At 40.7% G+C, this 23029-nt stretch overlaps 1 protein-coding gene across 2 annotated transcripts in view; it reads left to right on the top strand.

Annotated features, from left to right (window-relative positions):
* Positions 1–23029, top strand: part of ADAMTS12 (ADAM metallopeptidase with thrombospondin type 1 motif 12) — a 146928-nt gene that overhangs the window by 69289 nt on the left and 54610 nt on the right. For both annotated transcript variants that reach the window (XM_085042200.1, XM_085042201.1), the window contains exons 4-12: positions 5501–5697; positions 7591–7674; positions 9353–9477; positions 10662–10811; positions 13355–13498; positions 14172–14316; positions 18351–18443; positions 18670–18815; positions 19647–19816. In XM_085042200.1, the coding sequence (XP_084898326.1) occupies positions 5501–5697; positions 7591–7674; positions 9353–9477; positions 10662–10811; positions 13355–13498; positions 14172–14316; positions 18351–18443; positions 18670–18815; positions 19647–19816 (1254 nt within the window). The remainder of the gene's footprint in view (positions 1–5500; positions 5698–7590; positions 7675–9352; positions 9478–10661; positions 10812–13354; positions 13499–14171; positions 14317–18350; positions 18444–18669; positions 18816–19646; positions 19817–23029) is intronic.

Raw genomic sequence — 23029 nt, forward strand, 5'->3', positions numbered from 1 at the left:
TCTCCAGCACCTCAGTGTCTTTGTTGTAATGAGTAAGACATTGTAGCCTTTTGGCCTTTGTTGTTGTTCTGAACGTCTGCAGCAGGTTGGTGACCTCTGATTGCCAACATCTAACCAGTTTAGTTTTTCTGCATTATTTTGTGAATTAAATTAATGGAAGATGTCTTTTTGGAACAAGAATATGGAACAGAAATTTTTGGAGTCTGATTCAAGAGGTTCTGGATACTATTTGTATAACCAAACTGAAAATCATATCAACCCTGACAATGCAGAGACAACTCTTGCAAGATGACATTTCAAGGTTTTTTGCATAAATTTTGCATGAATGAATTTTCAGAGAGACAATAAAAGAGAAAAATTATTAGTAAATCCCTTATGTTTTAATTCTCATTTTCATCATAATGGTACCCAAAAGGGCATTTCCCTGTTATTTTTAGGTTAACAGTTCTCATTTATTTGATGAGAGGCATTATGACATAGACATAATTTATTGTGAATTTGTAATCTGAAAATTTATTTCACAGTGAGTATATGCTGTTTTGGAAGATACTTGTTTTTCGTTAAATTTTGATGCAATTGTGCTTCGAGTTGAATTGTATTCAGATGCCATTTTACCAAGAGCTAGATTAATGCATAGAAATTTCACCTTATTCTTCTCACCCATTTCATTAACGTTTTCACCAAAATAAAAGTCAGCAGACACTGAAGTTGAAGTGAATGAGCATGGAAAGTTCAAATTACAGTGAGTAATGTACTCCTAGGAAAACATCTGATGCAGCTATAATTTTTAATTGTCCCTTATTGACTTGGGTTTAATTCCTGGGTGAAAAAATAAGAACATTCAGGCAGAATGACAGTCATTGATACAAAACATTGGCAACTTCAGGCAAATGTCTCCCACAACATTGTTCTCTGTGTACCTCCTGATGCCCAGCACATCTATCATTCCATCTTTACAGCCTGAGTGGTAATGAGCAGCAGAGACACTGAGCAGCAGTATCTGATTGAGTGCATCAGTCAAGACAGGTCCAATTTTAGCTTCTTTCTGCTTCAGAGTGGTGTGACTTCACTGCTTGATATGCCATGTTTTTGACAGCAGGAATGTCAAAGTTAAACAAACCTTGCAGAGTTGTGAGCTTTCTTTCTCTGTGCTTGTTTTTGCTGGAATTTGGGGGTTGTAAGCATGGGCTTGTACGTGATTAAGTAGTTGTCATAGTTTCCTGTGTGCACACTTCTTCACACTGGGAAAAGCATTTGTGTGACTTAGCTTAGCCTGTTTTAGAAATGCTTATAAAAAGAGCTGGTTTGGTTATCTGTTCAGTTTTAAATTCACACTCTTGCTTTCTCGTTTTACAACAGTTTTAACATTGTAGCATGTGAGTCCTTATTATCACATTGTCAGCATCCAGGCTGAGTTTCATTATGGCTGTTTAAAAGCAGATTCTGTGTGTACAAAACTGCCATCTTTATTTCAGGAGAGGTAGTTAGAACAGGGGAAGAGGATCACTTACTGCATTTGTTTTGTAAATAATTACTAAGTTCTCGTAGTAGATAGCTATGAAAGTTGCTCACTTTCTTTATCAGTGAAAGAAGATAATATCCCTTGTACAACAACTGTGTTTCAAGAGAGTATATTGACCCCCCCCCCAAACTGTATCATTTTACTAATACTTAAACTAAAGGCATATCTTAGAACAAAGTGAAGGGTTTTGGAAGAATCGTAATGTAGCAAGTTATGAAGAGTGTGGAATTTATTTGTCTAGCATCCCTAGCATCATTCACACCTCCTGTCTGGAGTTGAAGCATTTTGATGGTGAACAGTATAGAGTGGCAAAAGTGACAGTGCTCTTGTGCAAAGAGAAGTGAGCTGAGAATAGAAGTGAAGACACAAATCAATGCTAGTATATTTTGTGTCAGTCTTCAGTTGTAGGGTACATTCTCCTCTTCTGGGAATTTCCAGGCATTTTCACCTTGCTTCTGCAAAGCGCTGTGTATCTCCAAAGATGTTGAAAGCTGGTGATGTGTAGTTAACACTGTGAGGTCTCCTTGTGTTGCACTGTGTGCCGCACTCCTCAAGCAACACCAGCAGGAAACAAAAGCAGGGCAAAGCCTTTTTTGTGGAAATCTCAGATAATGCCTTAAAGTGAGATGAGTCTTGTTTGTTCTTTAAGGGAGTTTGGAGTGGTAGAAGGCAAGCAGAAATTAGCTGCTTAACAATCAAGCATAATCAAGCATCACTTTGAATGGATGAGTTGTTCAAAGTGAAGAAGAACTTCTGCAGGGTTTTTTTTAATGTGAGACCATTGACAGTTAAAGATTAGAAAGCACTTTCTTAAAAAGGACTGGCAAAGAGTATTGTCACCTGATGAAAAATTAAATTGATTTGTGAGAGAGTATAGATTTTCTTTCCATACAGAAGCCTTTAAACAGCCCTGGAGAAGTTTGTACAATACTGGTTTTTTCCAATATAATTGAGTCTTACATGTAACTTAAAATCTTTCCTTGTAGCTGAAAGTTAAGGGTCTTTTATGTTGTTGTTAGTCAAGTAGGATTTGTATGGGTAGTTTCAGGGGACATTTTTCTTTTAATAAAAAAACAGTTTGAAATTCGTTCTTAAAAGTCAACCATTTTGCCAAAGTTTATCAGCCATTTCTATGTAGAAGCTGATGAAATGTTGTAATCTACACCGTTTCTTCTGCTTGTGCAGTCGAATGTCTGGTTATCACCTATCCATGTTGGCACATGGTATGTTACTTGTTGGGCTGAATCAGTTTTTCTAGTAAAAGCTTCACATCTGCAAAATTATCTCCCACAAAAGCTAGAAACTTCCGAGTATTGCTGCTTGAACTTCGTGCAGTTTGTTACCTGAATCTCTTTCCAAGCCTTTTTGTTTAGTCTTAGACTGTCCTGAATACACTCCCAGCTCTACATTCCCTTTCTATTCCCAAGTACTCCAGCACTGTTCCAACTTGTGTTATACCTCTTCCTCAAAAATCCAGGGAAACCCTCAGGGTGTGAGTACCCCCTTTCTCTCTTCTGTTTCTTGTGGAATGTGCTGTGCTCAGCAGTTACTATGGAAGAGAGGCAGCTCTGTGTGTTACTTGTCTCAGACCATTCCTCACTTCTTTGATACTCCTGGACTGGTAGCCCCCAGTCAAGACTTCCATGTCTGGATAGCAGGGTGCATGTGATTTCTCAGTGAATCTGAAATCACCGTAATGCTTTACTAATTTAGGGTAAAAGCGAGGTAAGGTTATTTACTTCAAAATTAGATGGTTAACCAACGCAGTCAAGGTTTGAAGAAACATAAAAGCAGAACTATACTTTGTAGCTGCCTGCATTTTAGTGTGGCTCCAGGAGGTTATCCCTTTCTGCTTCATCTGACTAAAGAAGCTGCCAGGAGACTTCACACACTGGGGATCCAGTCCTTAGATGCCACCTGTCCAGGTGACATATTCTGCACAGGAGGGTATCCATCACTGAGGATTCTGCCGAATCCTCTGGCTATCTGGCACTAATTTTCACAATTCAGATTTCTTCCGAGATTTTCCTACAGTACAGAGCCTCATGGTTAGCCAGGATTCCAAACTTTTCCCTGAGGGTTGTTCACCACTGCAGTCTCTATGACTTCAAACATTATTACCTCCAGCACTATCAGCTGCCCAGACAATTAGCAATACTTTTTGCTAGCTGTTGACAGAAAACCTGACAGCTGGCCTGAGGTTTTATTTGGCCATAAACAAAGCACTTAGCCAGCACTCTGAAGAGAGTTTTTTGCTCAGATGGCTGTGGGGAAGTTTTTTCTCAGCACAAAACCCTTAAAATGTAGGTAATGAGAACTGTGCTTCATAGAAATAAGAATGCTGAAAACCATGCAAATGTACAAGGGAGGTTAATGAATACAGCTCCTAAATAACCCCTCATTGAGGTGATGATTGCTGTGACTGAACAAAGATTGAGGGAGACAGCTGGAGTGGAGCTGCAGTGTGGGTTAGTGGGGTTAGGGTAGAGGTTGCAGCCGTGATAGCTCATTGCTGCTGTGTGCAGCACACTTGTGCGCAGAGCCTCAGTTCTAAATGTGGCTGGTGTTACATTGTTTATTAATGTGGCGTATTTCAATTGTACTCATTATGTGTTGTCAGAATCTAGGCATCTTTCAGGCTGACCTCAGAGAACCCATTTCTAGAAACCTGAACATACAAACCAAGATACTTACCATCTCTTACACTGAGAGATACACACATCCAGTGGTGCCACATTTTGTTATGTACACAATGTGCCGTGATTATTCTGTCTGTGCTTGGGTCTAAAGGGCAAACAGCTCATTCATGACAAATGCGTAGCAAATCTGCTGGTGTGAACAGAAGATCTGGGACTCAGCTGCTGGGTCATCTATTCTCCAAGGGAAGAGTGTCTGGGCAACCATTCCTCAGCACTTGGTACTGCTGGGAGATGGAGGGAATGCTGGATAACTGTCTGCTGCCACACAGCCGTGGAGGTGATGCTGGAAAGGCTGTAAGCACTTGGAGCTGTCTTCCTGGCCTGTGGATGAGCCCCATGTGGAATTAGGATGTTCTCTTCCATGAGTGAGAGGCTGAGGGACTACTGCAGTATATGTAACAGAAACAAGTCCTCCTGATCCTTCGTTGGACTTGGGAAATCCCAGCACTGTAGGAGTGTTTCTCAAGATTGTGAGTTGGAAAAATGCCAGCAGTTGATGTCAAACTGGCATCTCATTTGCCTTTCAGGCCTGGCAGTATTTACATCACCGATATTCCCTGGTACATGGACAGCTGGCATTCAAGGCTAGAGTGAGTGGAGAGGAATTAGTCCTGGTGAGCACACTGCAAGGTTGCTAGCAACCCTACAGAGCAAGGACTTCCTCCCAAAAAGCTTTAGATGCACAGATCCCACAATTACAGTGGAAGCAGTAAGTGTGACCTGTCATCAGGCAGGATGACAGCAGTGAGAAGCCCGTGGCTGCCCTGCTGGTATTTAGGTGACACCTGCTGGTCAAGCATTCCCACTCCTCAAGGATAATTTCCGTGCACAGAACAAGGCATTTTTGAATGTGCCACAGCACTGGGCTTAATGTGCCACCCTGATGAGAAAATGAGCTGCTAGTGAAAAAATTATATCCCTTATCTTAAATTGTCACCTGGTGTCATTAGAGAGGTTAGAGCCAAACCACGGGAGAGAAACTCCTTGAAAATGGCATCCCCAATTCAATTGTTTTAGCTTGGCTCTGTCTCACAATGTAATCCCTGGTGTTTGAGCAGGGTGACTTTTTGATGTGTGTTTAATCCATCTCAGCAGATTCAGAACTTCACCTGACAGGGCCCTTCACAGTCAGGTGTCACTTTGGAGCTGGCCCTGCAGTGGGTCAGGTGGGTGGCAGCCAGAAGAGTCACTTCCAGCTAATATCATCCTGTAAGTGTTACAGTCAGACAGGTCAAGCTTGAAAATATGTTCAAGACAGCATTGCTTTTTACTCTTCCAGACACCCACAGCTTTTTCAAGCAGCAGCAGCATCGGAGGGAGAGATGGGAACAAAACCATGCAGCTGTCCGAAGGGTTTCTCGGCGCTCTGTCAGCAAGGAGCGGTGGGTGGAGACGCTTGTGGTTGCAGACAGTAAAATGGTTGAATATCATGGAAGTGACCATGTGGAGTCATATATCCTCACTATCATGAATATGGTATGTATAATATTTGGGGTTTTTTAGATAGGCTAATGAAGCAAATCGGAATTTGATTGTGCTGCTGATCTCCTAACAGGTTTGTAACATTGTTCATGGAGAAAAATGTAGTATTATTCACATGTATGAATTGAAACTCGGCATTTTAAAGTGTTTTTTACCTTGTATTTTGTACAGGCACAATTTTTCTCTGGATTTATGCGAGATCAATCTCATAGCTATGAATGTTAGCACTGGTTTTCTTTCCACTGAAATTCTCTGTGTCCCTTGGAACCTGTTGCACAGTGGTGATTTCAGATTGTTGGCTGTGGCAGAGAGAAATTCTGCAGGTTTTAAGCATATGAATTCTTTCACATATTTGTGGATCAGAGAGGCACACAGGAGCCTGATGGAAATTGTAACTTCCAAATTAACTTTGGAAAAGCTAAAATAAAAGCTTGTTACTGTTTTAGTCACAAATCCAAGCAGCAATGTATAAGTTATTGTGAAGCAAGTTAACTGTCCCAGCTGAAGCCAATGCAACTGTTTTTTTAGATAAGTATCCTTTCTGGAGTACAAAGTTCACATTGAAATAGAGAGAAGTTGAACTTGAAATGCTTTCCTGTGTGGCAAGTTTCAAAATACAAGTTCTTCTGGGAAAAGCCATAGCATCTGCCTGCAGATATGTGTTCTGTGGTTACCTGGATATCAGAGTAGATATTGAGCTTGAGAGTCTGTTGAGGATGTGTTCCGTGTGGTTATCATGGAGGTGCAATATATGTGAAGTTTATCAGATGTAATTCTAGCCATGGTGACTGATCTGTCCTTTATGTTTATACAGTATGTTCCCAGCTGTGCCCCAAGCAGTCCAACTTGCTGCTGAGGCAATGAGCCTGAGTAAACAGGTACAAAGGTTGTTCAAGCACGTGAGGTTTTGTCCACATAGGGAAAAATGTGTGGAATAAAACCTAGTCATTATCAGGTTCAGGAACAAACAAGACTCAACATTTTCTCTGCAGTCTGACCTTAGATATTAGGGTTACTAAAAATGTTTCAGTTTTCTGTATAGTACCTTGAAAAAGATCCATACCCAAATCAGACCTCTGTAAACACAATTTCCACTTCATTTTGGTATTTTCTCCATTAGTGGTTTTTTCCATAACAGTTTTGACCCAAAGGCAATCCATTTTGCTCATTCATATTTCCTGTGATATCAGATGGCATGGGTCACATACATAGATAGGCAGTGAGTATCTTCTGTTTTGATTCCCTTTCCTCCTGTCTAATTCAACATTTTTATGATTTTTATGACAATTGGGTCACATTTTTGCAGAGTTCAGTTCTTGATCTTTTTTATGTGTAGTCTTTTTTGAATGGAGTCATTATCTTTGCTTTTGTTTTTATCATCCTCTCCTGTACTCTGAAAACACAAGAGTAGCCATCATTCAACTAATTTCTCTTTGCCTTGTGCTGACTAAATTTTGCTTTTTTTATGACAGAATCTTGTTTATTTAAAACAGAGCGATTTGATATGCTGGTTTATTTGCGCCCTAAGTGGACCTCTCCATCAGTGTTGTATGAGTGTAGATGCTGTGTTCCATTCTGCTAGTGTTTTTTATGAACTCTGAAATTTTTGAAAGAGAAATGGACATCATATAAACTTGTGTGCCCTTTTTCTCTTTAACTTAGTAACTTTTGCCAAGTGCTGTATCATGACTCATTCGACGGAGCTAGATTTTGCAGTATTTCTAACATTTATTGCATTTCAGTAAACTTCCAATGATTTGAGGATTTTAAAAGCAAAACAAACCCCAGATTAACAGTATGCTAGAAGTAAATGTTGTATTTTGTCTCTGAAGTTGTGTTCTGTTATAGAGGAATCAGTTAATCTCATACCTCCTGGCTCTGGCGCAGGTCACAGGGTTGTTCCACGATCCAAGCATTGGCAATGCAATTCACATTGTGCTGGTCCGGCTCATCCTCTTTGAAGAGGTGGAGGTAAGGTTTTTGTTTAGCTCAGAATTTCACTTATAAAGCTGCTGAGCTCAATACATTGAGATGTAATCATGTTTGCTTAAAATAATGTTTTAAATTTACTCTTATTAATCTTCCACATGTTTGGGTTTAGGATAAATGCTGCCCTGGATAGCAAAGTATTTTAGCTGACAACTTCAGGTATTTCTGCATAAAATTTCCTAGGAAAATCTAATTAGAGCAGTCAAGTAAGGAATGGGGAAATGGAATCTTGCCACTGTCAGAAGAACATGGGATGCCAGGGAAGACTAGATGAGAAACAGAAATTACTTATTAACATTCAGAATCTAATTACCTAGCATTGTCTGAAATGTATTACGAACTGTAGTGCTGTGGTATTTGCAGGTCTCTCAAGAAGTGAATCTCTTAATGTGCTGTTCAAACACATGTTTTTGTTTCTAAATCTCTTTTGAAACAACAAAAAATGAGGAGTAAATAGATGTTAATTGCTGTAAACTAGCTATAAATTATTTCCATTGTCTCTGTTTGACTAATATGTTACCGTGTGCTTAAATACATGCTTGTTGTCATAATTTTATAGTTATTTTTAAAATACTGTGCGTGACATAGCTAGCTCTGACTGCAGGAACACCGTGAAGGGATTTTCTCAGTGCCTTGAGATTTATAACCACAAGCCAGATGGTCCCAGTGCTATTGAAAACAGTAAACCAAACCTCAAGGCTGTGATATTTCAGAAATATTTATTGGGATAGAGTCTGTCCTTATAGCTCTTAATGTAAGTATAAGTGGGACAAAAACTCGAAGTTGCATCTAAACAGGACAACTGGGACCTGAGATCTGTGATGACCTCCAATTAACTGTATTTGCTAAATTTCTGTGCCTGTTTGGATGAAAAACATAAATTCCTGTTCAGCTGTGTAACAGCAATGTTGGCAGCAACAGTGTTAAATATCTTTTAAAATTTGTTTCTAGGTTACTCAGAAACTACTGTTTGGTAACAGTTAATTTCATACGTAGATGCTTGTTAAAAATGAAGTAAACTGAGGCAAGATAAAGTGATTGTCTGAGACCAAAAATTAGAAAATTCAGTTTGGGATTAATTGATTTTTATTTTATTTTTAAAATAAAACTTTTTATTTCAGAGTTCTCAGTAATTTCCATGTAAATTGTATAATAATAAGTTGAGGAAGAAACATTTATGACTGCATTGTTTCTCTTTGGAATTGAAAAATATTGTGAAATAAGTACTCTGTTAGAAGCATAATTGTTCTCTGAATATGACAGTGTTCACATAACATTGAGTGACAAATTTGATCACGAACTCCCACAATAAGTAATCTTCACCTTCTCTTCAAAGGAAAATTTGATTTCAAGAGAATATAATATGTTTGAAAGTTTCAGTTCAGTGTTGGATCTTATGAAGATCATTTATCAAAATGTATGTAGAGTTCTGCATTCTGTAATTTCTCCTTTAGCTGCACCGATTACAGAAATGTCAGCGTTTTAACTTAGTATTCAGTGTTAGATAAATACGTGTCATTGCTCCTAGGGATGGCTCTAACTTTAGGCAAGAGCATAATTAATTAAATTTAGATTACCCATCTTCACAGCTGACTTCACTGAAGTGTTGTTGCAATGCAGTGTGGTCTTTACAGTAATATATTCCTTCATTTCCCATTAGCAAGGCTTGAAGATAGTGCACCATGCTGATAAAACATTAGCCAGCTTCTGCAAGTGGCAGAAGAGTGTCAATCCCAAGAGTGATGTCAACCCCACACACCATGATGTGGCTGTCCTTCTCACCAGGTATGACAGCAGCTTGGCATCACTGGCTGGCTGCTGTTCAGTTGCATTTTTGTTGTGATGATATTTCTTTTATAGGCTCATACTGTCATTTAGTTCGTTCTGCACAGAGCTCAGTTATGTGGTCAAAATACTTATAACCCTATGTGCATTGGGGTTAGAGATGCATCTTACTCACAAAATTGAGATCTGTGGGTCTCAGGAGATGAGCAATTTGCGTAGCTTGGGTCATTTTCCCCACTTTATCCTGTCTCATTTTTTGCGCAGTGACTACTCTGTTCTTCTTTGAGACAATATGCCAAAACAAAACAGCTTGTAGATGAGCAACTCCTGAAGAAATGTACAGGTGCATCTCAGAAAGGAAGTGTTGTGCCGTTCATTTTTACACTTTAAGGCATATGATTTTTAAATATCTCCGTATCTGGGGAGGCACAAAATATTTTTTTATGTCCGAGCAAGGGAGAAGCAGAAAACTTAAAAGTGATGTCGTCTGAGGTTATGCAGGGAGTTGATGTCATGGCATGAAATGGGACTTCAGCAGGTCTGTAAAGATGGATTCAGTCTGCACACAAGTGGCAGAAAAGATTGGGTTCATGGTCTGGAAAAAACAGTCCTTAGCTAAAGTCTGTCAGGACAAAAAAAAACCCCAAACAATCTAAAACACCCTTCAAGTGGCTCAGTAAAAAAGAGGCACAGAATCATTTAGGTTGGAAAATACTTTCAAGATCAAGTCCACCCATCAACCAGTCTCCACTTTGTCAACCTTTCTTTGGTCAAAAATCTTAAAATAAGAGTGGGAAATAAAGTCTCACAATGATTTGAGGTTTACCTCTCTAAATACAAAGCATTCAGACAGTTCATTTGAATGAAGCTGAGGTATGGTGACTTTAATAAACAATGCTTCAAAACCTGTCAGATGTGGAGGCTCTAAAATTTTAATTATGGGAGTTGAAAATGATTGTATGTATCTAGGCACTACAGCCACATAAATATTGGCTACAAGTTATAGATGTGTAATGCCAGTAGTAGAACAAGTCATGTTGTTGCATACACGTTTGTAAAAGTGTTATCACTATGCTTTACTTAAAATGCAAATTAGCACATTATGGGATGGAAGCCCTTCGCGCTGCGAAACTCCACAGTTGGTTTTAATCCCTTTAAATGGCACATCTCTTTTGTGATTCTAGAAAGGACATTTGTGCTGGCATGAACCGTCCGTGTGAAACCCTGGGCTTGTCTCACCTGTCAGGGATGTGTCAGCCTCACAGAAGCTGCAACATCAATGAGGATTCTGGCCTTCCCTTGGCTTTCACGATTGCTCATGAGCTTGGACACAGGTACAGTCACCAGGGAAGGGGGAACCTGTCTGAGTCTAGTTTATTGTTTGCATGTTAATACTCAAATTGCAAGACAGAAACAAAACAAGAAGTGAGTTAATATCGCCATTATTAAAATCAAAACTGTTTATTATTTCAAAGCAAAGGAATAACAAATAAATTCTTAAGCCTTTGACCTGTGTTTTACGTATACATCTGTCCAGTCTGCACAAGGACAGTACATCAGGATGAAATAATTAAGCTACAAAGAAGCATGACTTAATTGTGCTAATTTTTCTGAGCATATACTAAATTTCTATGCAATTAGATGATCTTCAGATCAATCGAGAACATTTGCAGACAACACATCTCTTTCATTATGTCAAGGCATTCAATATTGCATATTAGCTAGAAAACATTTTTAATGTAGGTAGTCAAACTTCATACATAAATCTTACAATATATTATATTTAATATTTTTTATCCTTTCTGGTGAACCAATAAAATAATTTTATGGAATCTCTTAATAAGAGATATCTTCTGTATAATAATGCTATTGTGGGTACACTTCGGTCAATTTAGAACATTTAATTTCAGACTGGGTTTAATTTTTTTTTTATGATTGGGTATTTTTGCTTGAACTTAGTTTCTCAGAATTTTAAATTTTTGGAGGTGTTTTGGTTGGTTAGATTGGTTGTTAACTCACATGAAAAAAACCTGGGTTTTTGAATGTTTTGACACCGCTGGTTTCCTCGGGGCAGAGCACTGTCTGATGGATACTTTGGTTTGACTGAAATGCCTGTGCTTTTCAACTGGATTGTGTTGCCTGTCTAAATCACATGTTCATTGCTGTATCTACAATCACATTAATTTCACTGTGCGCCCAGCCACCAATCAGGATGGAGTTTCTATTTCCTAATAGGATATAATAATGATGGTGATGATGATGATGATGATGACCCTGTTACCCATTAATTGCCCACTCTTTATTCAACCTCTCCATTGCCAGAAAGGACATTATATAAATAAATAACGCTGAACTCACTACAATTGCATCTGTGTGCTGTGGGTTTAAGTAATTTGGTCCCCATAGCCTGTTGCTGACAAAAAGCTGTTTTTACTCACACTAACGATCTGAAGAGGCTTCTTACCCATAGATGGATCCATGTGTGACCTTCTCCTGGTCTAGCCTGGCTAGTTGGTGACTCTGTGTCCTTTGGATGCTGTGAGACTCAGTTCTGCTGTACTTGCCCTGGCAGGAGTGGTGCAGGGCCTCTCTGTGAGGATTGTCTCCATAAGGAGTGCTGAATACTGTAGGGTTTGTTGTTAGAGTTTGTTGTTTGTTGTTAGCATATGCACATTGAGAAGTTCAGGTATGGACAAGTTTGTAAGAACAGATGAACAAGAAATGAGAAGACAGACATGCAGCCCTGCCTTAGATGAATGCCAGAAGTCAGCTCTTCAGCACACTGTCCCTCTAGATGTTTGCAGCCTTAACATTCAACAGACCCAGTTTGTGGAAACGAGCCTCTCAGAAATGGGACATCCTTGCTTTTATGCTTCTGACTCATTACTCGAGTTGATTCTGACTGAAATAATGTTCTGGTTTTGGAACTTTTGAGTCATGATATGATTACATTTTTGAGAAACATGGTCTTAAGTGTTTTGAACACACTTTATGTGATTCGTGACTCAATCGTGACCTGAGTAAGCTCTCACTGCTCTTAGGACTTACACACCCTCAGATGTTAACAATGTAGGTGTCAACATCTTCATATATCAATATCCCTGTATGTTATTATTTCAGATAATCCTCACACTGAGGTGATGAATTGGCATGTATATGTACTCAGTTGAATCCCATCCAAACTTTTTTTTGTGTTAATGACTTCTACAAGCTGTTGAATAAAGAAATCTCTCAGCAAGTCAGAGAAGCTGGAGAGAACATGCTATTGAGATCTGTTTCTAAGGCACAGTTTGAGAAATTCAAATAGGATAAAGGAATAGAGGTTGGAGGCAAATTCAATGAACGTTAAATAATTTTGTAAACAATATCTCTATTACAGTCTACCCAAAGAGTTTTAAAAAGAGACAAGCAGTAGAGACATTATGAGAGAGCTTAAGACAGAGTGTAACAAAGCCTGATCTTAGTTAAAGTGGTGCAAGCCTGCAATAATGGGAATAAGAGTTAGGAAGCAGCCTTAGGTGTAACAGCTGTAACATAACTTTTAGGTTTAAACTGTGACTTCTGGCACAACTGTGCACTAGTGTTTGGACTCCCTTAAAAGTACACAAGGATAGTGTGTGCAAGTCTATTCTTTGTTTTGTGCAAGGCAATATTGCTGTACATAACAGACATATTTGAAGGCCTGTGGGAGTGTAGATTTTGCGTAGGTTTTGGGTCGTATGTTCTATGTATGTATTTTCTTTTAGCAAACAGGTAACTACAGCTCTGCAGGGGAGGAAGCAACATAAATGTCTTTTTAAGCGCAGAGTGGAACGTGTAGGTCAGTGTTGTGGTACAGCCAGTCAGCTGGAATTATTAGATGTTTTTCTGTCTCCAGTTTTGGAATCCAGCACGATGGAAAGGAGAACGACTGTGAGCCTGTTGGAAAGCGCCCATATATCATGTCCCGACAGCTGCAGTATGATCCTACTCCACTCACCTGGTCACAGTGCAGCAAGGAGTACATCACACGATTCCTAGAGTGAGTGATCAGGTGGTAGCATGTGCCTAAATTGAGTACAACTGTACTAGAGTTTAAAGTAAGTCTTGTGGTGTTGTACTGATAATTGCAGGGGGGTTTAGTGTGCTTGAGTTAATTTCCACGGCAGACATACTACTGGCCTGTTGCTCACTTATTTGGAAAAAACTCTGTTAGAGTCTTGCTGTTTGGAAGCAAACTCAAGTCTTGCCATATTGGCTCAGGTTAGGTGTAATCTGCAGCTTTTTGCAGTTACCAAGAAGAAAGAACAGCAAAGACACTGACAGAACTTCTCAGCCTTTGCCTTTGGGCACCGTGTCATGTGCTTGGCTGCAGTGACTTGTTCAAATCTGTTCCATTTTTTTCAAGAGCAGCAATGTGGTAAACTTGAACCAGAGGTTATGGAGTTCTCTGAAGCCACTCTGCAAACCAAAATGAGCTTGTGATATTTCCACTTTGACAAGCTATATTTGCCATTTTTAAGTCATCTCTTACTAGATGGGGGTAACTACTTGGCTGGCAGAACTTCACTAAAACTTAGCTGGAATCTGGAAGTGTTTTTTCTGTGGGCCATAATCAAAATTACCCCTAAGAATTAGATACTAAAAGTCTGTATAGAAGTGTCAAAAAAGTGTGGTGGGGGGGATTTTTTTAATAAGTATTTTTTGTCCTTTAGTCGCGGGTGGGGATTCTGTCTGGATGATATCCCCCAAAAGGAAGTTCTAAAGTCCCCAATCATTGCTCCTGGAGTGATTTATGATGTGCACCACCAGTGCCAGCTTCAGTATGGTTCCAATGCCACATTCTGTGAAGATGTGGACGTAAGTGCTGAATATATTTCTTCATTCTTCTAGTCAGAATTCAGACTTCTCAAGCAGCATGGAAGTGTGGTCAGTGCATCTCATTTGCTAAATATAAATGCAGCATGTTTAGAGTCTCATAGCTAGATGTGCAGTGCAGGCATTGCCTAACACTCTTAATTCCGCATATTCTGGAAGTGAGCTGTTGCACTGTTTGCCTTGTATTTCACAAGATCTTTACTATATCTAAACCAGATCTGTGGTTAACTGCCTGTCCTTCAGCGGTGGAGTCATTTTGGTTTTAAACTTATAAAACTGATTCTTAAGTAAATTATTAATGCAACTCGAATCCCATTTTAAAATATTCTTTAACCTTATGGCTTTCAATTGATCAAACCATTCTGGGAGCAAATCATCAGTTCCAGGAAGAGTTTTCTGAAGAAATTGGGGTTGTGTTCTCTTCCCATACATCCTAATTTTTCACACTCCTAATGATCTAACTAGAAAAAGAGTATTTCAGTCCCTGTGAAAAATATTTATTTTGACAAACCAGTATTTTTCCACCAAACATTAGATTTTTATGCAGAATTCACAGAGTACCATGGGGTCTGTCTCACAGCAGAGCAGAGGAGTGTTTTGTGTAGATGCAAGGGAGCAGTGTAGCCACAGCAACCCTCACAAGATCTTGGAGCCTTACAGAGTAACCTGTTAGCTAATATAGCAGGTTATATTAGCTAAAGTATCGAGGTATGGTATCTTACCTGTACCTAGCTTGTTCAGAGCTCTTTGGGTCTGTCCAGCATTTTTATACATGGAACAGCTCAGAGCAGTGTTTTCAAGGGCTAGCCTAGCTAATGGATCACTAATTTTTGCTGTGTTTTGGGCAGCAGTGTTCAGTAAATACTGGAGACAGCACCCAGCCTGCTGGCCCTGGTAAGCACAGGTGTGTTTTGGCTGTTGGCAGTGCTGGTATGAGCACAGCTGTGGACTGGGCACTGCTGATGCTGACTGTTCCATTCAGATAATTATGTGTATCTCCATCTAGCCTGCTGTTAGGGAAATGATTCCTGATTAATCTTTTCAACCTTAATAGATAACATGATTACCAGTGTTCAACTACAATTGCTGAATCTGAAGAAGATATTGAAAGATTGCTTTCATTACCTGCTGTTAGAGTTTCCTTAGTTACTGTAATTTGTCCGTTGGTACAGATAGAAAATTAGGATGTAATTTTGCAGTATTGGTTCAGTCTGTCTCTCCTTGAGTTTGAACCTAATAAGCCTTTACATTCGCATCTCCTGATTAACCAATTTTACAGCTAGCTATATGTCAGAAAATTAATTGATATCATCTCATCTTGCATTTTACTGAAAGCCCTGCATTTTGCTGGTGTGTGCTCTGGTAAGAGATGGAATTGTGAACAGTACAGTCTACCTGGAATGTTGAATCATCAGTCTTTTTGGCATTTTGTCTAAGAGATCTGACTCTTTGCCTTTCCTCTGTGTAGTTAACCTTGTTCACTGACAAGCTGCTTTTGTTCTGCACATTTTAATGCGGAATTTGATCCACAGATCCTTTCTTTGAGAGAACAATCTGCATTTAGCTGAAGATGCCCTAGGGTTCAATCATTACACTTCGTGAAAACTGGTATTTATAATTCAGGTAGTGGCTTCCATGAAGCACTTGGGGGCAAAGTGTCCTGTGAAGTATATAAATATTGTCCCTCTAATAAGGTAAAGCAAAATATGTTTTCGGTGGAGGAATTTTCCAAGTCATAGCTAGATCCATAGCTTCCAATAGAACATGCCGTAGGAGCTCAGAACTCCCATCTTGTTTCCCTTTTCTCCAAAACTTCCAGTGGCTTTAGTGAAATTGAGTTTTTTTGGATTAACTTTCTTCCAGGCAAAGACTCTATTCTCATAGATTGGGTGGAAATGTGTATCATACTACTGATGAAAAGAAAACTCACTTGCTTTGCAGTGAGTCCATGGCAAAGTCATGATTTTTCTGCCTGTTACCTCCAAAGGCACTCGGTACATAATGCATTGTCTCATACTGTTGTTATTTCAGTATTCTTAGGGATAGAAAATAGCTCTGATACACAGAGATCAATATGGAAAAACCCTTGCAAAGCTAAAGAATTCCTTCTGTGAACTCTTGACTTTGAAATCTGTGGATGTACCTTACAAAAAAAGTAACTGCTGATGAAAAGCTGTTTTCAATTTCTGTGCAAGTTTCTCTGGTGTCTGAGGCACAGTGCAAGGGTACACTTTATGCACTAAAACCACAAAACATATTGTGTGTACAGGAGTTAAAACAAAGGATGACTTTCATAATGCAAGAAAATTCATCAGCCAGAGCACTTGGGTAGATCTGCCCTAAGAACCCTGCAATGATGGCTGTGCATAGAGTTGCTAAGGAATGCAATTCTTGAACTAAAAACAGGGAACTGACAAACAAAATTTGTCTTGTGTATGTTGTCCCAAAACAGCCAAGATGTGGCTGCCCAGACATTGCATTCCAGCTGGAGGTCTGGAGTGCTTTGAGATGTTCCATGCCATCAGCTTCTTTTCTGGTGCTCTTGTTGACGTACCAAGGTAAACATACAATGGAGGGAGTAAATAAAAGGCAAGTCTCTCAAAGCAGACTGTGCCCAAGCTTAGGCATTTTAAGCAGAAGCAGATTAGAAATGAGCAGCTAGACTGTGCACTTCCCACTTGGACAAGCATTGCTGCCAGATCGTTGAGGCTGCATTTTTAGATGTGTACTGTTTATATGTTGGCTTCCAAATCTGGCATGTGGCTTACTCTGAGAATCCCCATGGGAGCTGCTAGGGGGATCCTTCTTACCAGCTCCTTTTCTGGTGGCTCTTAGAGCTGTCCCTGCTTTGCAGGTTGATGCTGCCAACTCTGTTTCCCCTTCCAGTGCTGGACTCTGGCATCCAAACAGTCTCAGTCAAGACCTGGACTTTTGCTTCTGCTCTTCCTGTTGGAGTGCACAGGCTCTCTGAGGGCTCTGCTTTCTCCAGCTCAGAAGTGGTCTTTCAGGCAAAGCCCTGATCAGTCTGGAATTCCCTAGCATGCAGGGCTCCCGTGTGCCAAACAGAAAAATGCTGGTGTACATGTGAACTGAAGAGGGAGAAATATCCCTCAATGCTTGTCCTCACTTTCTACAGAACAGTTCTGACTGAGTGAAGCTGGTTTGATGAAAGGAAGGTGGAATGTTTCTACTTTCTTTGTTGATGCTCAGGAGTTTCTGTCTCTTCTGTGGAGCTGATCACTGCACGTGGAACAGCAGCTGGAATGCTGTGTTTTATTGGCAATTTACTGCATTAAACTGGTACCAGTTTCTGAGTTACTTAACATTAAAGCATTCACTAACCACAGCCTTTACTCTTCCCAGCCCACTATGCTTTTTTCTCTGCCAGCTAACTGACTGCTTTTTTTCCTTGCCATTTTTTTTCCTTGCCAAGATCATTTCCTTGCCATCTGCCAAGCTGATGTTTTAAAAGGCTTGATCACTTTTTCCTCATCTAGTTTTGGGACCTCCATTAATATTGTTGGAGACATGATGTTGTTTGTATTTGCCTGGCTGGCTTTTGTAAACTTCTTTGATTTCGCTGTATGTTTTCAGGCAGACAGCAATGCAAAATTTAATACTGTATTGGTTAGTACTTTTCAAATGAAAATTGTACGTTTTTCTGTTCACCTTATCTACAAACAGTAGTGACCAAAATTTGCTAAGCCAATTTTCTTGTGTGTAGCTGGGAGTTGAGCAGCCAAGTAGGAGAATATGTGAACTCACACAGTACAGGGAATTAACTCGATAATTTACCATTTTTTATTTCTCAAATAGTCCCTCTTTTCACAGTAATGAGTACTTAAGTTTGGGCCCTTGGTGTAGTTCCTATCTTGTGAAAAATCCTGATCCCTCTGGAAATACAACCCACACAAGGCTTTTTAAGTGACTGTACAGAGCTGTGGGAGACTTTTGAAAATCTTGGCCATAGGAGTTCCGCCCTGCCTCAGACTGCTGCAGTTTTCTTTCTTTTCCAGAACCTTTGCCAAACCCTCTGGTGCTCGGTGAAAGGCTCCTGCCGCTCCAAGCTGGACGCAGCTGCGGATGGCACTCGGTGTGGAGAAAACAAGGTGACTGTGAGCCATGCTGTTCACAAGCTGTGGTGCCTGCCAAAGGGCAGGGAGGAACCACGAGCAGCTCTGCCATTGTTCAGTGTGAAAGGGGGTCATCTTGTGACATCTCCATTTACATTTCCACTTACGTGTTCAGCGCTCATGAGCTGAAATAAATGATTCACAGAAACATTTCCCTGCGATAATGATCTGAAGCTCTTTATGCTTTCTCTTCTCTCCTCAGTGGTGCTTCTCTGGTGAGTGCATTACAGTAGGGAAGACTCCCGAAGCAATCCATGGAGAGTGGGGCGTTTGGTCATCCTGGTCCCATTGCACAAGGACATGTGGGGCAGGAGTTCAAAGCGCAGAGAGGCCGTGTGATAATCCAGAGTAAGCCGAGTGCACTATCTTTCCCTAACTTTTGTTCACGATGTTTGAGGTACTTAGGACATGGGAACCTCTTTTGTATGAGACTGTCATCAGTAGGTGCCACATCAACACATCTCACAGATACTGACACCTCTATTCCTGGTTAGACATATCTGTCTGAAATTCAGCTGGCTCATCTTTTACAGTAGTCATCTGTTCCTTATTCCTTACCCTCTATGTAGCTTACTGCAGCACAAAATGAAAAATACTCCATTACTTAACGTTTAGACTTCGCAGAAATAATATAGATATTACTTTATTGATACTGCAGTAATTAAATAAATGTCCTCTAACACCAGGTGAGAGCAGCTTCTAGCAATCTGATGTTGAGGACTCACCTTTTGTGTTTTGTTGTAGTCATCAGCTTCAGACACGAGTTGTCAGGTACAGAACATGAAAGGCAGAGCTCCCTAATACATATCTGAGTTCATGAAGACTCTTCATCATATTTTCACAAATTGCTAAGAGGCTGCCTAACAGCAGGAATCACTTGTCTTTTTGAAGTGAACTGTCAAATTCTATGGAAACTATGGGATTTCAGAGCGGTCAGTTTGATAAGTTAATTTGTTGTGAGCTCAGCCAGGTAGTGCCAAGCACTTCTTTGTGTGACAGGAGTTGTCTAGACTTCTCTGCTTCATGCTGACATGTTTGAGTACTTCAACATGTGAACAGTATTTCTACCTGTTAAGGATTCAGAGTCACCTTATGCCATTGGGACCTGAAACACGTTGTTCTTCTAGAACCTGTTTTTTACCCACAGTCTGATGGCCCAGTCTCAATGTTCCTTTCTAGACCACAGTTTGGAGGAGACTACTGCACCGGCGAGAGGAAACGCTATCGCATGTGCAACATCAGCCCCTGTCGCAAAGGCTTGCCAACCTTCCGCCAGATGCAATGCAGTGAATTTGATACAGTTCCCTACCAGAATGAATTCTACCACTGGGTTCCCGTTTACAACACTGGTATGAAGCTACGAATTTTTTTTAATATCTCGTGTAAGAAGTCGAAGTTACATGCACATGAAAAATGTCTGTGAGGGCAAGAAGCCACGGAATTATAAATACTCTGATTTATTAGAGAGAAAAATCTGGTGGGCCTCCATTTTCTGGTGTGCCATTTCTGTGTAAAAAAGGCAGTGGTTCTTCTCTCCAAGTAGGTGTTTTTTCAGAGCTGTGATGATGATGGCTGTGATTGTAACTAGTCCATTTCCTCAAAAGGTATTGCACTATAAAAAGCTGTTGAAGTCACTTCTGTACTAATTATTTGGGATAGATCTAAACCATCTTTTCCAGTGTCAACCACAGAACAAGAAGTAGAGTTGTGTGGTGTAGAGCCTTTTGGGTCTGCAGGCATTATTGCACCCAATTAACAGAGCTGTTCCACTGCACAAATGTGTCTTTACTGCTTCTAAGCTTAGATTTGCATGGTAGGTGTACTTGGCCTTAGAGTGAAGAAGTGATATCTCAGCTGGTTCAGTATCATGCTGCGCTGTACTTACAGAGTCAATGACTCTACTTTATAACTTGCTTGGTAACAGCTAGTTATTAAATACAAGGGTAATAGCTATTACCATGCAGTTTGATTCTTGGTTTGTGCATAAATGTAAGGTGTAGATTCTGTTGGGTAATAGAATCACAGAATTGTTGGGGTTGGAAGGGAGCTCTGGAGATCATACAGTCCAACGCCCCTGCCCAGGCAGGGTTACCTGGAGCAGGTGACACAGGAACACATCCAGGTGGGGTTTGAATGTCTCCAGAGAGGGAGACTCCACCACCTCCCTGGGCAGCTGTTCAGTGCTCCTTGTCCTATCACTGGGCACCACTGAAAGGAGTCTGGTACCATCCCTTGACACCTGCCTTTGAGATATTTGTGTGCATTAATGAGATCCCTGCTCAGTCTTCTCCAGACTGAACAGGCCCAACCCACAGTCTCTCCTCAGAAGGGAGATGCTTCAGACCCTCAATAATCTTTGTGGCCTCTTCTGAACCCTCCTCAGTAGCTCCTTCCTTCTCTTGTACTGAGGAACTCAGAGCTGGACACAGCACTGCAGGTATGGCCTCACCAGGGCCAAGGAGAGGTGGAAGGATCACCTCCCTCAGCTTGCTGGCCAAACTCTTCCCAAGGCACCCCAGGAGCCCATTGGCCCTCCTGGATGCCAGGGAGCACTGCTGGGTCATGGGCAACCTGTCACCCACCAAACCTCCCAGGTCCTTCTCCTGGAGCTGCTCTCCAGCAGGTCAGCCCCAGCCTGTGCTGGTGCTTGGGTTTATTCCTGCCCAGGTGCAGCACCTACACTTGCCCTTTTTGAACCCCATTAAGTTTCTCCCTGCCCAACTTTCCCCCCTATCAAGGCCCCATTGAATGGCAGCAGAGCCTTCAGGTGGATCAGCCACTCTCCACAGTTCCATCACCAGCAAACTTCCCAGCAGTGTATTTTTAAATGAAAAAATAAGCCAGTTAGGGTAGGGGATATTAGAATTCAACTTCCGGTTTCATTTGCCAGTAGTATTTTTCATCACGTTAATTGCTTTTTCAGTTATTGGCAGCTCTGAACTGGTTTCCTAAATTTCAGCTACTCTTTCCATTTCATCTAAGAAATACACCATTGAAGATGAACCTAAAGCAGGCAGACTTCCAGTAAAATTTCCGATGAAAGAAAATACAGTTGATACAAAGAGATTTTTTTGGAAGGAATCCCAGTAAAGCCATGACAAATGCTAACAGCCTAATGTTTAGGCCAAAACTAAACTCATAAAACATTTTCTGCAGTAACCTGTCATTGAAATGAAGATTCCAGACCTCTGTTATTCAGGGTGTACTACTGCAGCATACAGCATTCATTCTGTTCATGTCCTCCCTGACACTGCAACAGAACTGGTAGTTCTGCGTGTGCATTTGTTATGGAAGGTCTGCTTTTAAAGGACATTGAGAATCATGAGTCAAATGCCTCCTGCACACTGGAAGGCAGGAAGCCTGTGTTCTGTCTATGCTGTATTTCAAAAAGAACTGGTTGTAGCTGTACAGACAAACCAGTTCTGTTTAAAATGCTGTGCTGCTGAGTCCGATGTATTTCATCTGGAAAATCATTTGCAAAATCCTTCAAACGCAAGGGAAATACTTTTTACTGTGGCTTAAAAACTTTTTGGCTGTTTTCACCCGTTTTCTCAGCAGCCAGAATTTCAGCATACATTTCCATGTCTTCCCCATGACCTTGGAGGCCCGCAGTGTTTTCACTTTCATTCTTACATTCCACTAGCAGCATTTGAAGTGTTTTCTTTCTGCTAAACACTTAACTTAAAGTAAAATTGGCTTCATCAGATAGACAGGCTCTCCTGGCAACCCTCAAAAAAGCGGGGCATTGGCCAAATCCTGTGCTGATTCTTCATCTGACCTCATTGTGTGACTGAGGTAGGTGGCTCTCTTGGTCACAGTGCTTCCAGCTTTATCTGGCCAGCATTTCCTGAAATATATCTGAGAGTTTTCCTGCCATCTCAGTTTCATCTCACCTTCTGTCAGTGGTTAAAGGTGTCCTGGGCAAAATAGCTGCAAATAAAGTCATGAAACAGTGCTCTCTGTGATAGATCCAGCAGTGTGACCTTCCTTGTATGTGTTTGTCCAAACAAACTGAGACTTTAAACAAAACCAAACCAACAGCCTCTTGTAAACCCCCCACAAAAATGAGCTGATGTTTCAGGGTTCTGGAGACTTACTTGCAATGTCCTCCATATGAACACTGACCTTTGTCAGTGAGTATCAGCTTCCCTTACTTTCACTCTTAATTTGCACAGCCAAATTTCAAGGATTTTTCACAGCATTCTGTTACTACATGGTGTTGCTGCCTAGAAGACTTTGGTGTTTGAGGTGGCTTAATCCTGCCTGGACACCCAGGTGCCCACCAAAGCCACCCTGTTGCTCCTTTCTTAGCATTACAGGGGAGAGAGAACATGACAAAAGGCTCGTGGGTCAAGGTAAGGGCAGGGAGAGGTCACTCTGATTACCATCATGGGTAAGACAGACTGGATTTGGGGAAATGAGTTTAATTTAGTAGAAGGTAAATTAAAATAGGGTAGTTGTGGGAGACAGATTTCCTTGAACTTAGCCAAATGAGTCCTTCTCATGGGCTGCAGTTCTTCCTGAACTGCTTCAGCCAGTGAGCATCCTTTCCACAGGCTGCA

This window comes from Lichenostomus cassidix, chromosome Z (genome assembly GCF_008360975.1).
Source record: "Lichenostomus cassidix isolate B80296 chromosome Z, HeHo_3.0, whole genome shotgun sequence".
Taxonomy (NCBI): Eukaryota; Metazoa; Chordata; class Aves; order Passeriformes; family Meliphagidae; genus Lichenostomus; species Lichenostomus cassidix.